The 13,930-nt window shown below is 39.3% G+C and overlaps 1 protein-coding gene across 1 annotated transcript; it reads left to right on the top strand.

The window, feature by feature from the left end:
* Nucleotides 1-536: 536 nt before the first annotated feature.
* On the top strand, nt 537-11,084 carry katnb1 (katanin p80 (WD repeat containing) subunit B 1). The gene is made up of 20 exons (XM_015368676.2): nt 537-946; nt 1,878-1,948; nt 2,292-2,422; nt 2,873-2,990; nt 3,609-3,709; nt 3,909-3,950; nt 4,877-4,960; nt 5,387-5,502; nt 5,851-5,922; nt 6,131-6,281; nt 6,720-6,904; nt 7,283-7,434; nt 7,709-7,759; nt 8,189-8,250; nt 8,550-8,753; nt 8,910-9,059; nt 9,231-9,307; nt 9,788-9,862; nt 10,195-10,311; nt 10,546-11,084. The coding sequence occupies exons 2-20, from the start codon at nt 1,909-1,911 to the stop codon at nt 10,676-10,678; spliced, it is 2,061 nt and encodes a 686-aa protein (XP_015224162.2). The 5' UTR covers nt 537-946; nt 1,878-1,908; the 3' UTR covers nt 10,679-11,084.
* Nucleotides 11,085-13,930: the final 2,846 nt, after the last annotated feature.

The raw sequence follows: 13,930 nt of genomic DNA on the forward strand, positions 1-13,930 counted from the left end.
TTGGATTGCAGTCTGTGTTTTTGTTGTGCTGAAAGTTTTTGTGTGATTTAAATTGGGTAACAACACTTATGCTGAAAATAGGCACTAGTTTATACTAGTACTAAAAATAGTACCAAAAAAACATGTTCAATTTGTGCTATGAATTTAATGCCGGAAATGTTAGATCTTTAGGAGAGGGTTGTTTTTTTCTGTACCTTTCATAGAAAACGTTGCACTGCAAGAGGTCTGTTGCTTTCAGCATTTAGAAAATGTCACTCAGAAACGTAGCGTAGCCTTAGGTTTCCAAGCATATGGCAACTTAAAAAGAAAGTACAACGTTACCATGTCTGCTAGTTTCCTATTATATATTTGCAAACATTTCAACATTGAGTACAGCAGGTATGATTATAAAAGAGCTCTGAATGGAGTAAAACTTGGGAAAATTGAACTGAGCGCTTTGCCTCACGCGCACGCGCCACGAACAGGAAGCTGCGTGACCCGTCTGCCCTGAATATCACCCTTTCCGATTGGCTGACCCTGTTGCTAAGGTACTTACTTTACTGCGACTGTGGGTTGGGGTGTGGATCGGAGAATAGATACTTTGAAAAACATCAGTTAAAAGGGTATTTATGGACTCTTGAAAAGGCTATTTAATAAAATAGGTGCTTCTGTGAATCGTTTAAGCTGAGGAAAGGCTACTATCTTATTTCTAGACGTGGACAGAGGAGGCAGCTATGCCGCTGTGTTGCTAGGTTGGTAGTTACGAATCGGCCAATAGGAATCTGCGTTGGAGAGGGGTGGGTGGGCAGTAAAGGCGAGTGGATGACAAGCAGGACATGTTATAAACTAGTCAGGAATAATGGCTGGCTTTTGTTAAAACTATTCGGTGCTTTTTTTTTTAAATGATGCGTCCAACGACTGAACGTGTGAGCTGCAGGAAGTTTGGATGAACACAGATAAAGGACCGGTAGGTCTCTAGTTCTCGTGTCCTATTATATCGATGATGAAACGGTACGGTATTATTTTCTTGCTGTGTTCGTTGTTTACTGAAGTTAGTCGTTGTTACATGTTGCGGGGACTTTCTAGTATTACTCCATTCTGTAGTGGGTTGAGTTGGTTACAATTGAATCCACTTAAGGTTGTGGAAAATAAAATAGGATATATGAACTTGCGGTTAAACAGGACAGGTACTTTGGTGCCGCTACGAAGACTCTTAACTTCTTACTATCAGGAAACAACAGCACCTGGTGCACTTTTCCTTTGCCGTAGGTTATAATTTCTGCAAAGGTCGTGAAAGAAAACCATACCATCAATAACGACTGGACTTCTTGGTTGTTCTGCTGCACTTGTTTTGGAAATATAGTGGCATCATCTATCTCTCTACAGCCCAAGAAATAGTTTCCGCATTTCTGAAACCTGTCTTTCAATGTTTTCCACTGATCCTTTGTTTGAACATGTACATCGCGCTTATAATTACATTTTCCACTTTTGCGTTACGAATGTGTAGAATATTCTCTTGTTATCACTGCTGATATCAGCTGGCAAAGAAGCTTTTCAAATATTAGTACAGTATTCTTCGTCACAATAAAAGACGAGTGTTACCTAGGCAACCTCGCTTAGTAATTCAGCACCTTCACTTTATATTGGAGTTATGTCTCATTTAAAACTTAACAGACGGTCGAGATAACCTTACGACGATTTTTATTTTTACAGTTAAAAATAGTCAATGGTTATTAAATCCCCAAATTAATGTGTATTGTGCAATATGTGCATGCTACTTGGCTATGCCACATCGGTTTCCGTCCACTAATCTCTTATAAATACTAACAATTTACCATTTTGTTAATATGACTTGTGATTGCCATTGCTGTTAACTGATACTTTGCTTTTCCCCCAAGATTACTCCAAGCACACAAATGCTCATCAGACATGGCCGCAGCCAACACAACTAAGACTTCTTGGAAACTGCGTGAGTGATTACATTTTCCATGGGGATTTTTTGGATAATTTGTGCTTACTGAAAGGCTGCTCATTGGATTAATAATATTATGTTTCATTAGCGTTGCTTAATCACATGTGCAATTTACTACTGTATTCATTTAGACTTGATGTCTGTATCTTACCAGAAAGTCAACAAGTGTTGTTGAAGGAGTGCAACCAGAGTGAGATGATGACTTTCGGCATTATTTTATGTGAATCTTATTGTGAGTTGCAGAGCAGGACTTCTGTAGTAGCAATGCATGCTCCCAAATCGAGCAGATTTGTTGGGACACAGTAAGTAGATTAAATGTGCAACATGTTGCTTTTCCTAGAGGAGATTGTTGCTCACGCCAGCAATGTCTCATCTCTGGTTCTGGGGCAGACGTCTGGCCGGCTGCTGGCCACCGGAGGGGAGGACTGTCGAGTCAACATCTGGGCTGTCAACAAGCCCAACTGCATCATGGTAACCAGCCTGCTCTGTGCAAACTGCTCTGCTCTGAAGTCTTTTTCCTAGGCCTATTGCTCTCTCAAAAAATGCCTTTCCATTCTGTGTTGCCTCAGAGAGACACAGATAGATGGAATATTGCTAGAGATGACTATGTTAAATCTGTTTTGATCCGTTTCTTTTTAACTTTAGCTTTCATTGCAGCTTCATAAAATGTCCTGATAAAATTGTAATACATCTGAGTTATGCCATTGGTAATACAGCTGTTTTACTCCATGAATTTTTGACCTTAAGAAACATCTTATATCACATCACATGATATGTATGTGAAATAATAGGTTTAGTTGATTGCTCAGACTGGAACTGAGAGAATTGTCCCTCTCTGTACCTTCCAATGTTATCTATAAAACTTGTCCTCTGTTGAGGACACTGGAATTGTGGAATGCAGTCATTGTTCTTCTTTTGCAGAGTTTGATGGGCCACAATAACCCAGTGGAAAGCATTCAGTTCAATAGCTCTGAGGAGCAGGTCGTGGCTGGGTCACAGTCAGGGTCTTTGCGGGTATGGGACCTCGAAGCAGCCAAAAGTAAGTCTACTGAGGTTTACTTCTGAAGACATACTAGCCAGTTTGAATTGCTCTTTCAGTGATAAGTCCTTAACCCCCAGAGGTTTCATTTCTCACATTCCTGGAACGCACATGGTTGCTGTTTCTGTGTTGTTAAGTGCTGTAAAGCGCTTTGTGGCAAACTGTTGTGGAAAGGACTATAGCACATAAAGGGATTGTTTGTGGTTATGAAATTCTTGAACTAAAAGCAGGGATAATTGGCTTGTTAAGTCAATAGCCAAAGTAAAAATGTGTAACAAATTGTAACAAACCCTAGTTTGTTACAAGAAAGCAGTTCATATTGCAGAACAAAGTACTAATACTTATTATAGGGCCATGTTAATAAAAAGTTTGTTGCATTAAGTTTTTTAAAAAGATCAAAAATGAAAAATAATAAAATGTTTACATTTTTAGGTCTTGTTTAAAGATCCTGAAAGATTTAATACAGTGCTATTCAGCTTCTTTGTGTTTAAAAAAACTAAAGATTTTATGATAGTACACAAAAAAACTGATTGTGACGTCTGAATTGTCGGCGCCTTCTGTTTGAAATGCTGTATGTAGTGTATGAAGATGATGCTCTAAATATCTTTTTTGCTTTAGTTTTGCGGAACCTATCTGGGCACAAAGCAAATGTCTGCAGCCTTGATTTCCACCCATTTGGGGATTATGTGGCTTCGGGTTCAATGGACACAAATATCAAGGTGCGTGGTGGCCCTTAACTCTGCGAAAGCATATACTTGTCCTTGAGATATGCCTTGTATAGCACCCTCACCTCAGAGAAAGCAAATTGTTGCATGTATGCATACCGAATATGTTCTATTTTGGAGCAGGTAGAGCAGTCTAAACCCTGTACATATTATTTTTTTTACTTGAGTTTAAATGTTATTTTTCGTTTTATAGCTGTGGGATATCAGAAGAAAAGGATGCGTGTTTAGGTATAAGGTAAGAAAAAACACGTTTATGCGGTAAAAATTGGTAAAAGCAAAAAGTGTGCAATTATTATTGTCTGGTTGCAATACGGTAGGGTCTCCACATCTGTGAATTTGCTTATTTACAATTGAGTCCAGCTGACAGGGTCTGGGATGGAAGAAAGGCAGAGTGGGATGAAACTGAGCTGAAGGTTGTTAAACACTTTCAAACTGGCATTGCAACAGACTAGGATTGTGAGATGAATCTAGTTAATGAATGAGGCTCTCGCCTACCCCCACCATGCAACATTAAAGAGGTGGATTTGGTTATAAGTGAATATAGCTGCTTGTGATGGTTCTCTGCAGTATTATTACCCTACTGTGTTATAATACCTCACAGCCACGTAGGCTGCACTTAATAAATTAGGATTTTATATACTATACTTTATTACAAATGAAGTGTTATTTTGAGATAATCAGGCGTAGATGCTTGATTATCATGGTGGATTATTCTCTTCTCTTCTTTAATCTCATGTTGGGCACAATGATGGAAATTTTAATTTAGAGGGTGTGGTTTCTTGGTTCCCTGGATTAGTGGATGAAACCTTTTAATTTCCTGTCTTGGAGGAAAGAAGCTTTTCTTTTTCTTTTAGTTCTTGTTAGCATTCATGGTCATCGTTTAGTGTTACGTTTTGCAATGCAAAATATTTTTCTATTTGTTTTTTTTTCTGGGCTTATAAAGTAGTGTTAAACTTCCATTTCAGGGGGTGTGCACAGCACATTGTTTTCAGTAAATGAGAAGTGCTTTTTTGTTATTTTGTATTTGTAATGTTTGCCCTTCATGATTCTGGTTTCCTGTTGATGATAAAAGACCCATCCTGGGTGCACCATGGGTTCTGTTGTGAAGGTGTTCCCTGGTTTGGTGTGCATGTTCAGCTGACCGTGCTCTTCTTTCCTCAGGGACACACCCAGGCTGTCAGGTGTCTGGCCTTCAGTCCAGATGGGAAATGGCTGTCTTCAGCAAGTGATGACAGCACAGTAAAAGTAAGAGCTCCAGAGTAGGCTTGCACCTGAGTTTATCAGTTTTGTGTAATTCACAATGTTTGTGCATTATCTTTCTTTAGCATTTTTATTTGTGCATGTGCATTTGACTAGGTTATCCATCTAAAAGCCTTTAAATAAAACAAACCAAGCAAAAGTTCAGAATACAAGTGTACAGTAAATGGTTTGTAGCAATATATGCACTTTTAGCCTTTTTAAAATGGACTATTTGTATTATTAATCAATGATCCCCTTATGATCATGGCCTTTTTAATGTCCCCAGAGATAGAGTTATGGGTCTAAATGCTGAATGTTTGCTAATGGATTTACACTAGAAGGAGGCACCTCTGTTCACATTTTATACTATAATCAAGTGACAGTTTGTTACTTCTGCAGGAGTCATTTTGAGACCTTTTATCCTTTTTTCAGCTATGGGATCTGACAGCTGGAAAGATGATTACTGAATTCACAGCTCACACAGGCCCTGTCAATATTGTCAAGTTTCATCCTAATGAGTACCTGCTGGCGTCGGGCAGCTCAGACAGGTACAGTTGTGGAAGGAACGCTGGATTTCTTCATCTCTTTTACTTGGTGCAACCCCTTTTGTAACCATTGCTTGTGGAGAATGTGGGAAACTGACAGTTTCTGAAGTTTATGAACACTGTTTGTTTAGAGATATTAACAAAGTATATAACCGCGTGTCTGGCCTTCAAGAAATTACTCTCCTAACAGACAAATAGGAAGAGAGAATGTGGTTATTAGGTTGGTATAATATATGTAATGCTTTGGGATTTTCACATAGTGAAGCACAGAAAGCATCACAACATTTAAAATCTATTACACTGTTCAAATTCAATTTCAAAAACAGATCATGCATTTCTCCTTTCATTTAGGACAATAAAGCTCTGGGATCTGGAAAAGTTTAAGATGATTGGCTCCACTGAAGGAGAGACGGGCCCCGTCAGGTGGGTTTCCTTTCCTTACTATGTGGCCCTGCAGGATAGTTTTAGCAATCCTGTAAAACCGAATCTTTGGTGCATTTTTATCCCGGATCAGCTTTGGTCTGCTTTCAGAAGCTTGTGTTGCACTGTGTAAAATATTTAATATTTCTGCCTTAATAATGCCTTCTGCAGAGCTCTCTCTGACTTGACCTTTCTTCCGGTCAACCTCCAGATGTATAGCCTTTAACCCTGATGGATGCTGCCTGTACAGTGGCTCCCAGGACTGCCTCAGGGTGTATGGATGGGAGCCAGACCGCTGTTTTGATGTGGTGCCTGTGAGCTGGGGTAAGGTGGCAGACCTGGCCCTCTGCAACAACCAGCTGGTATGTATTCAGACTGCTGAGTTCTTGGGCTTCTCATAGTGCTGACATGCAGTGAGGTGCGTTCACATGTATTGGCGGATCTATTTTAAAGGTAGTGATGGATATTGCTTTCACAACAAAGCTACTGTTTTTTTTTTTTGTAGAAGTACTTTTGTGCTGTTCGTTAAGTTGTATCCTGGTTAATACTGTCAAGAGCTTAAATTATGTATTTAATAGATTTAACAGTCACAAATGCTGTCCTGATTCTTTTTTGATAGATGTAAAAAAATAATTGCATAGTTAATAAATTAAATGATTATAGCAAAATGCTCCTAAAATGTTAGATGGATTTGTGAATTTTTAATCCTTCACATGTATGATTTAATGTCAGATATAAAATGTCCCTGCATAAAATCTTATGCTGTCCAGTAATTTCTGGCTCTGTCCCTCTGCCCTGAGATCGGAGTGTCCATCAGTCAGTCTGTCGTCTCCTCCCATGTTGTGGACCTGAACCGAGTGAAGAAGTCAGGTTCTGTGATTCAAAGTCTGGTTCAGGACGACAAGCCGCTCAGTGAGCCCCCTGCTAAGGGTGCTACAATTCGGCGCAATTATGAGCGTCCACTCACAACCTGTAGCAAACAGAGGTAACTATCCCTACTCCTACAGCGGCCTCTGCTATGCCAGTGAAGATGGCATTAGTACCGCTCTATCAACCCCATCCCGTACTCAGCGGTTTTAAGCCAGTATTCTGCATACTAAATTACCTGCGATTCATCACGTTTTATTTTTCTGAAATGAACTACAATTGTTGTTTGTATCTTTACATACAGTATATATCTCCTATATGCTTTGAAACTGATGCATATTAAAATCTCGCAGTATTCAAAGGGCCTAGTCTTCAGGTGTTTTTCCCCTGATATCAGACAGTGTATTCTGCATCATCGTCAGTGCTGCCTGTCAACCGTACGCGTGTTCCTTCAAGCCTGAAATGTATGATGGTGCCCGACTGTGTCCCTGCTCAGGGTGAAGCAGAACTCGGAAAGTGAGCGCCGCAGCCCCGAAGGGGAGAGGCGCAGCCCCAGCAGCGAGGAGGAGCGCGACGAGAAGGAGTCCACCGCCGAGATCCGCAATGCGGAGGATTACAAGGAGATCTTCCAGCCAAAGAGTGCAATATGTACGCAGCCACGCACCCAAAACCTGCATCTCCCTTTGCTGCTGCTTCTTATTTCTACTTTATTCACAGCTTTTCTGTTATTGTCCCCAGTTTGCTCAGTGTCTTCCGGCAAAATTTCATTTTTCAGTATTTCATGTGCTTTGACCTTTTGCAGAGAACATCGGGACGCCATGTTTGGGTCAACATGAATTTTCACAGTATTTAATGTTGTTGACCTTATTTTTCTCCGTCTGTGCAACAGTGGACATATGTGACTCTCTTGTTCACTTCACAGCTCGCACCCCCCCTAAGAAGAGTGAGCCCTTCCCTGCACCCCTGGAAGATGGTGGGTTTCACGGGATAAATTATTCTTGAGTATGAGTGCATATTGTTATTATTAAACCTGAAATATGTGAGAAATGTATTTCCTCACAGAGCACTGGCATTATGAGAGCAAGTGGTGGGAAATGCTCCACTTTCAACTTATTTCCACTTTTAAAAAATCTTTTTTAAGCTAAGATGTGTGGAAGTACCTAAGCAGACATTTTACAGGTTTAGATGTTTTCATTTAGGGTATTCTCTCCAATCCTTATCTTGCTTAAACGGGGACATTTTTTTTAATCTTTGATGGGTAGCCTTTTATGGTGTTCCTCTTGAATGTAAAAGGGTAGCATATAACTAGTACACTGTTAATAGAGGAAATATAAGTTCATCTTAATTGAAGTTCTTTGATTTCAATATATTTTTTGGCATTGCCTGTTTCTCTTCTTTATAGAGACGTTTCCAGTGAAGCCAAACTCTGCAATTGAGATAACTCCCATTCCAGACAAACATGCAGTAGGTGTTGAACCACAAATTCTAATTATAGAAAAAATACAGCAGCTAATAAAAACAGTATATTTTATTTAATATTCTGGATTTGTGTTCCAATATATAAACCTTTTTCCATTTTTAAATGTTATAAGCTAACTGAGAGATAAATCCTGGGATTCTGCAGATATATCAGATATATAGTAAAAGCACAACCAGTGGAACATGAGAACACCAAGAATAAAAGCTGTTCAGGCTCCTGAAACAGGGCATGGATGGTATATGATTTTATGTGATGTAATTATTCATCGTTCCTTTCATTACAGCCTGAGATTCTTAAAATACCAGCCATAACAACATCTACCCCTATCAGTCGGGTGGATCCGGCCATAGCGCCCCCTACCAGTCGCCCATTGCCTGCGATTAACCCAGCCAACCGGCCAGTGGCGGGGATGAAGCCTGCTGAGCCTGCTGTCATACTCGCCTCACGGAATGAACCCATTGGGCTGAATGTGGCTGACTTCCTCCCAGTACGTCTGCCAAGCGCTTCTTTCTTGGCATTGGAGCCAAAGCTACAGCTGGACACGTCTGTTTTCCTACCGGTCCTATAATGCGTGTGTGGTTTGTTGGAGGTGAGGTGTATACATTTTTTTTTTCCTTAATGAATGTTGATTTTGTCTCCTTAGCCAGCAAAAAGTAACAAGCAACCAGCCTTGAACGATGATGATGCCTTGACTCAGATAAGAAAAGGTCATGACACCATGCGTGTGATGCTGTCTAGTCGCCTTAAGAACTTGGATACAGTCAGAGCTGTGTGGAGCTGTGGGGATATGAAGGCAAGTGTGTAGAGCCTGTGAAGACTATTCAATTGTACGTTTTTTATTATATGAAAAAAAGTTTGATTTTATTTGTGACTTTGTGACATTGCTTGAGTAACAAAATTCAGACTTTTCAGGTAGACAACTACCTGCTTGATTTAAACTTTATCTGCTGCCTTCCTGTTTCAGACTTCCCTGGACTCTGCGATTTCCATAAATGATCTTTCTATTGTGGTCGACATCCTAAACATTATCAACCTTAAACCGTGAGTGGTGCTTCAGTGCTTTCTAAATTGATGTATTCAGATCTTCAGGATAGCATCTCATTACATGTAGGCTAGGCTTCTTTTTCATGAAGCAGATTCTTACATTTTTCCACATTGTATTTGAGTTATAACATTGCTGCTTTCACTTCCCCAGCCTTTTAATATACTAGGGAATGAAAGCAAATGTACCTTTTGCACTATGATATTATGAGAAATATTAAGGTTAAAAGCAAGGAAATGATATTCAAATCATGCTGCACATTGAATGCTTTCCAATAAACTGCCTTTAATTAACATTTATAGAATTTGTGTTTAGGCTACAGATCACAGCTTTTGCTTAACTTATTGATTGGGGATGCAAGATGTTCTTTAGCTAGAAACGCATTGAAACTAGGAAGTGCAGTTAAAACCCAAAAGTCAATAAAACTCATACTTCTATGATAAACGCTGGAGACAAATATAATTTCTCTGTTCCTCAAGATCGCTTTGGAAACTGGACCTCTGCACATCTATCCTCCCCCAGATTGAGGAGCTGCTGCAAAGCAAGTATGAGAGGTGAGTAGACAATCCAGAGAGATCAAGGCAAGTTCCTTACTGAAACTTCCAGCTCCATTTCATTTATATCCACTTTTAATATTAACAGAATCATTTTTATTTAATTAAAATGGATAATACTGGATTAATTCAATATTATCAAAATTCATTTTTTGGAAATTGTTTGCCTTAAATATATTTTGCTTGTTAAAGTAATGCTACTGATTATAATATCAGATGATCAGGACGTTTGGTACTGAATCCTGTTATCCATTTTAAAGTAAAATTTGAAGACCTGCTCCCACAATGTTCTGCCCTGAAGAATAAAATGTTACTCTCCTTGTGCTTCTCAGCTATGTCCAAACAGGCTGCACCTCATTAAGACTCATCCTGAAACGTTTTTGGCCCCTGATTTCTGACACTCTGACTGCACCCCCTTCTGTTGGGGTTGATATTACAAGGGAAGAAAGGTGAGAACTCCTGTCTTTTGGAAAATAAAAGGACAGTTTTACTGTCTCTTCAATAGCTCTCTTTGGCATGACTTTGAAATGGAAGAAGTGATTAGAAAATGAATAAATGGATTGCATATATCAAAAAAACATCTTTAATGTTAAGATAAGAAATGTTATTGATGTGGCGTACATTGTTGCTGCATGCATTTTTAACCTCTCTTCCTCTGAACTGTCTGATACCCTCCCTCGCAGACATCAGAAGTGTAAGGCATGTTACAAGCAGCTGAAGAACCTGAGTAACGTTGTGAAGAATAAAGCTGGCCAGGTGGGACGGCATGGAAGTGCCTTCAAGGAGCTGCAGCTACTCATGACTCCTTTGGACTGAAAGTACTTCTCTCCCAGACCCTTTCCTCCTTGTTAAACTGTTGCTCTCTGCCATGATTTAAAATGGCAAAAGCAAAGCACTTATCACTGAGCTTGGATGTTGGACACAGCAGAGAAAGCTGATGGAGGAGTTGTGATGCACTGAGGGCAGGGACTGTGCTCCGCTGAATACCCACAATGCTGCAGGATCGTCTGATGGCTCCAGGTGTTGACAGTTGTGTTTCAGTACCCTGTGACCATGGGCCACACGAAGATGGGTTTGAAATGTGGCAGGTTTTTCTATTCTTTTGTTCTGATCACGTTTTAATGTTTTCATTATTTTTACATTTTCTGAGATGCTGAGGACATAGTCCAGCTTGGATTTGTCATGGGCAGGAGCATAAAAAATAAAACTATTTTGCAAAGTATACAGACTCTGCTGACATGTTGTATACAAATTGTCATCATATGAAAATACAATATGCTGCATTTCTTCTAGTTTATAGTACCTACTGTAGTTCCAAACATTTGACTGGGGATCTCCAGGACCAGTTCTTTTAGGTTACCTTAGATTGCTTGTTGTTTCATGATTAGGATCATTTGCTAAGAAACTGGTGAATTAAGCAAGGAATATGCTTAAGAGAAGACCAGTAATTAGAGGCTGAAGGATACAGTATTATGACATGTTCCCTAATGATCTCTAAATTAGTTAATATTCAGTTTTATTGATTATTCAGTTCCAGGCCCTGTAGACATTTGTTAAAACCTTGGCCTCTCTCGGATCATTATTGGGAGAACCCTCTCCTAGTAGCTATGATTTTACATTTAAGCTTTTGTGTCACGCTGTGGTGAAACCTCACAGGTGAACTGGAGCAATCGGATGAAAAGTGGTTTCAGTTTTAACTCCAACAAGAACAATATAAAGTAACCCAATTTCCATCTGCAAACTAAAGCATAATATTAGCAGAATTCTCAAGCAGAATATTAGCACTTGGTTTATAGTTACTGCCATCACTATTAACTTTAGATAAATTTTGGTTAAAGTTATAGGTTTATTATAGTAATAAATGTATATTTAAATGTTTTGTATGTATATAGTGCAAAATATTTCCAGCACATGCACAAAATGATCAGTTACTCTGTTATCCTTTTGAATAGTTTCTTCTCTTTAGATCACAGGTTTAGGATGATTGAAATGTATATGTGAAACGGCAAGATTGCTGTTATCCCAGCCACAAACAGCTCAAGCACAAACGATGACACCCACTGCTTTTGTTAGTGCTTTCGTTCCTGAGATATAGGGCCTTTGGGGGGGGTCACGTGACCATGCAGGCGGTTTTGACCGCTAGTAACCTCCTATGGAAAATTCAAGCTCTCTGTCACTGGATGCAAGAGTATGAATGTCTGCAGTTTTGTTTCACTGTTTGCCGGGGGACGGTCGATTTTGTCTTTCATACCAGTAATTTCTGTCTATTTCTGTGAACAGGAAAATTGTTTCTAATATCATGCCGTCATCGCACGAGTTGCGGGTTTAGCCTTAAAAAGCGAACATTTGCACCTTCTTGAAAGAGGCTTTAATTGGCACATCTTATACTTTGTATCTGTGTCAACATTTTGTTTTAATCTGAAGAAGTAATAAGTTTCACATTCTGTCCGTTTTAAATATCAAATCTAGAGACGTTTAAAGATTCCACTAGGAAATTGTTTAAGGGGCACTATGTACTAAATTGACCTTGGTAGTCTCTCACACATGAAAGGAAATATCGGAAATATTTTAAACTTTTTACATAAAATAATTGAACATAGATCTAGTTTTTTTTAAAACCGTCATGATTCAAGTGTAGACAATAACTGACTATTTTTGTCAACGACACAAGGCTATAAATTAAAATTCTATTCCTTTTAAACATTTCATATGTTGTAGATGACGGCCTTTTACGTAGTTTTCATTGCAATGACGTGATCTATAGTTAGGGATTAAAATGAGCATAGTAACTGATTTAAATCCCACACTATTAAAATTATGCCTAGATGTGTATACGATGACGGGCGCACCTCGGCACTTAAACCGAAACGGCCAAGTTTGCACAAAACAACGTATGGTCGGAATAAACACCATACGAGAAACTAATATATATTATACCTGTTCACAAGGATGGTGGATTCTGTTTTCAAACAAGACACCTATGAGAGCTCTACTCTAACTTGTTTGCGGTCATTATAATGCTAAGAGCATTTACTGTATGAAGATGTAAAAATGATTCAGGGGAAGGACGGAAGGTTGCTTTTAATTTAAATAAAGTTTGTCTTTGTAATCCTATCCGTTCTATACTTTCAGAAACATACATTTCCTTCATAGACCAGTCTATGAAGATCATCATCCAGCGCTGGCACCGGCTACTTAGAAAACAATATAATTGGATGCTCAGCTCCTTGTGTGGAGCCAATAGGAATTGACGTTTCCTCTTGTTGACCAATAGGAACAGCTCCTCGGTATATGAGCAACTGGCCAATAGCAAATAAAGGAACAATCCCCCCTCCCCCCGGCTGACAGACCGTGTTTCTGGTTTCTGAGCCCCCACAAGAAAAATTCCTCACCACTTCAGCAAGGAAACAAATAAAAAAAACAACTAATCTATATTAAGCAAGTCTGACTACTCAGAACTGGTATGAAACCTAGAAGTCCATACCATTACTGCAAGTGGTGTGGGGTGCAAGAGACCTGGATGTGGTGCTCTTCCATCTTACCTTCTGTAAGGTGTTCATATCATCCACCTGATTGTTTATGCTAGGTCTATAGAAAGTAAGAATAGGGGCACTAAAATCTAGTCTAGACTAACAACCTAGACATTGTTTCATATTCATTTAATTTCTTACTTCTCTAGGTAGCAAAGGGTCTATTGTTACAGTATGGTTAATGTCTCCCATTTGTGCTGTATTTCCCTGACAAATATAATGCCAGCTGACATGTAAAGTACCATCTATAGAAAAGGACTTAGTCTGACATTTTTTATGCAGTAGTGAAATGGCTACAACCCCTCAAACCACAAAGAGGAGGCTATTAGGTCCTGCAATGTTAAGGTGCAGCTTCGGTCTCCCAGCTCAAGTGTCTCCAGGAAATGGTTGTATAGGTGACACTCATGCAAGCTTTGTGAAAGCCCCTGCATTCTGTATGGATGTTCAATTATCAAGTGCATGGATGCCTGCCCCCACAATGACATAAGTGGGGTAGTTATCCAAAGAAGAATGGTAACTTTCATTCAACAGCCCATGT

This window comes from Lepisosteus oculatus, chromosome 20 (genome assembly GCF_040954835.1).
Source record: "Lepisosteus oculatus isolate fLepOcu1 chromosome 20, fLepOcu1.hap2, whole genome shotgun sequence".
Classification (NCBI taxonomy): domain Eukaryota; kingdom Metazoa; phylum Chordata; class Actinopteri; order Semionotiformes; family Lepisosteidae; genus Lepisosteus; species Lepisosteus oculatus.

Coding starts and splice junctions, on each gene's coding strand:
- katnb1 (XM_015368676.2), top strand. CDS start 1,909: ATGGCCGCAGCCAACACAACTAAGACTTCTTGGAAACTGC. Junction 3,951..4,876: donor GATGCGTGTTTAGGTATAAG/GTAAGAAAAAAC, acceptor TTCTTTCCTCAG/GGACACACCCAGGCTGTCAG. Junction 6,282..6,719: donor CCCTCTGCAACAACCAGCTG/GTATGTATTCAG, acceptor CTCTGCCCTGAG/ATCGGAGTGTCCATCAGTCA.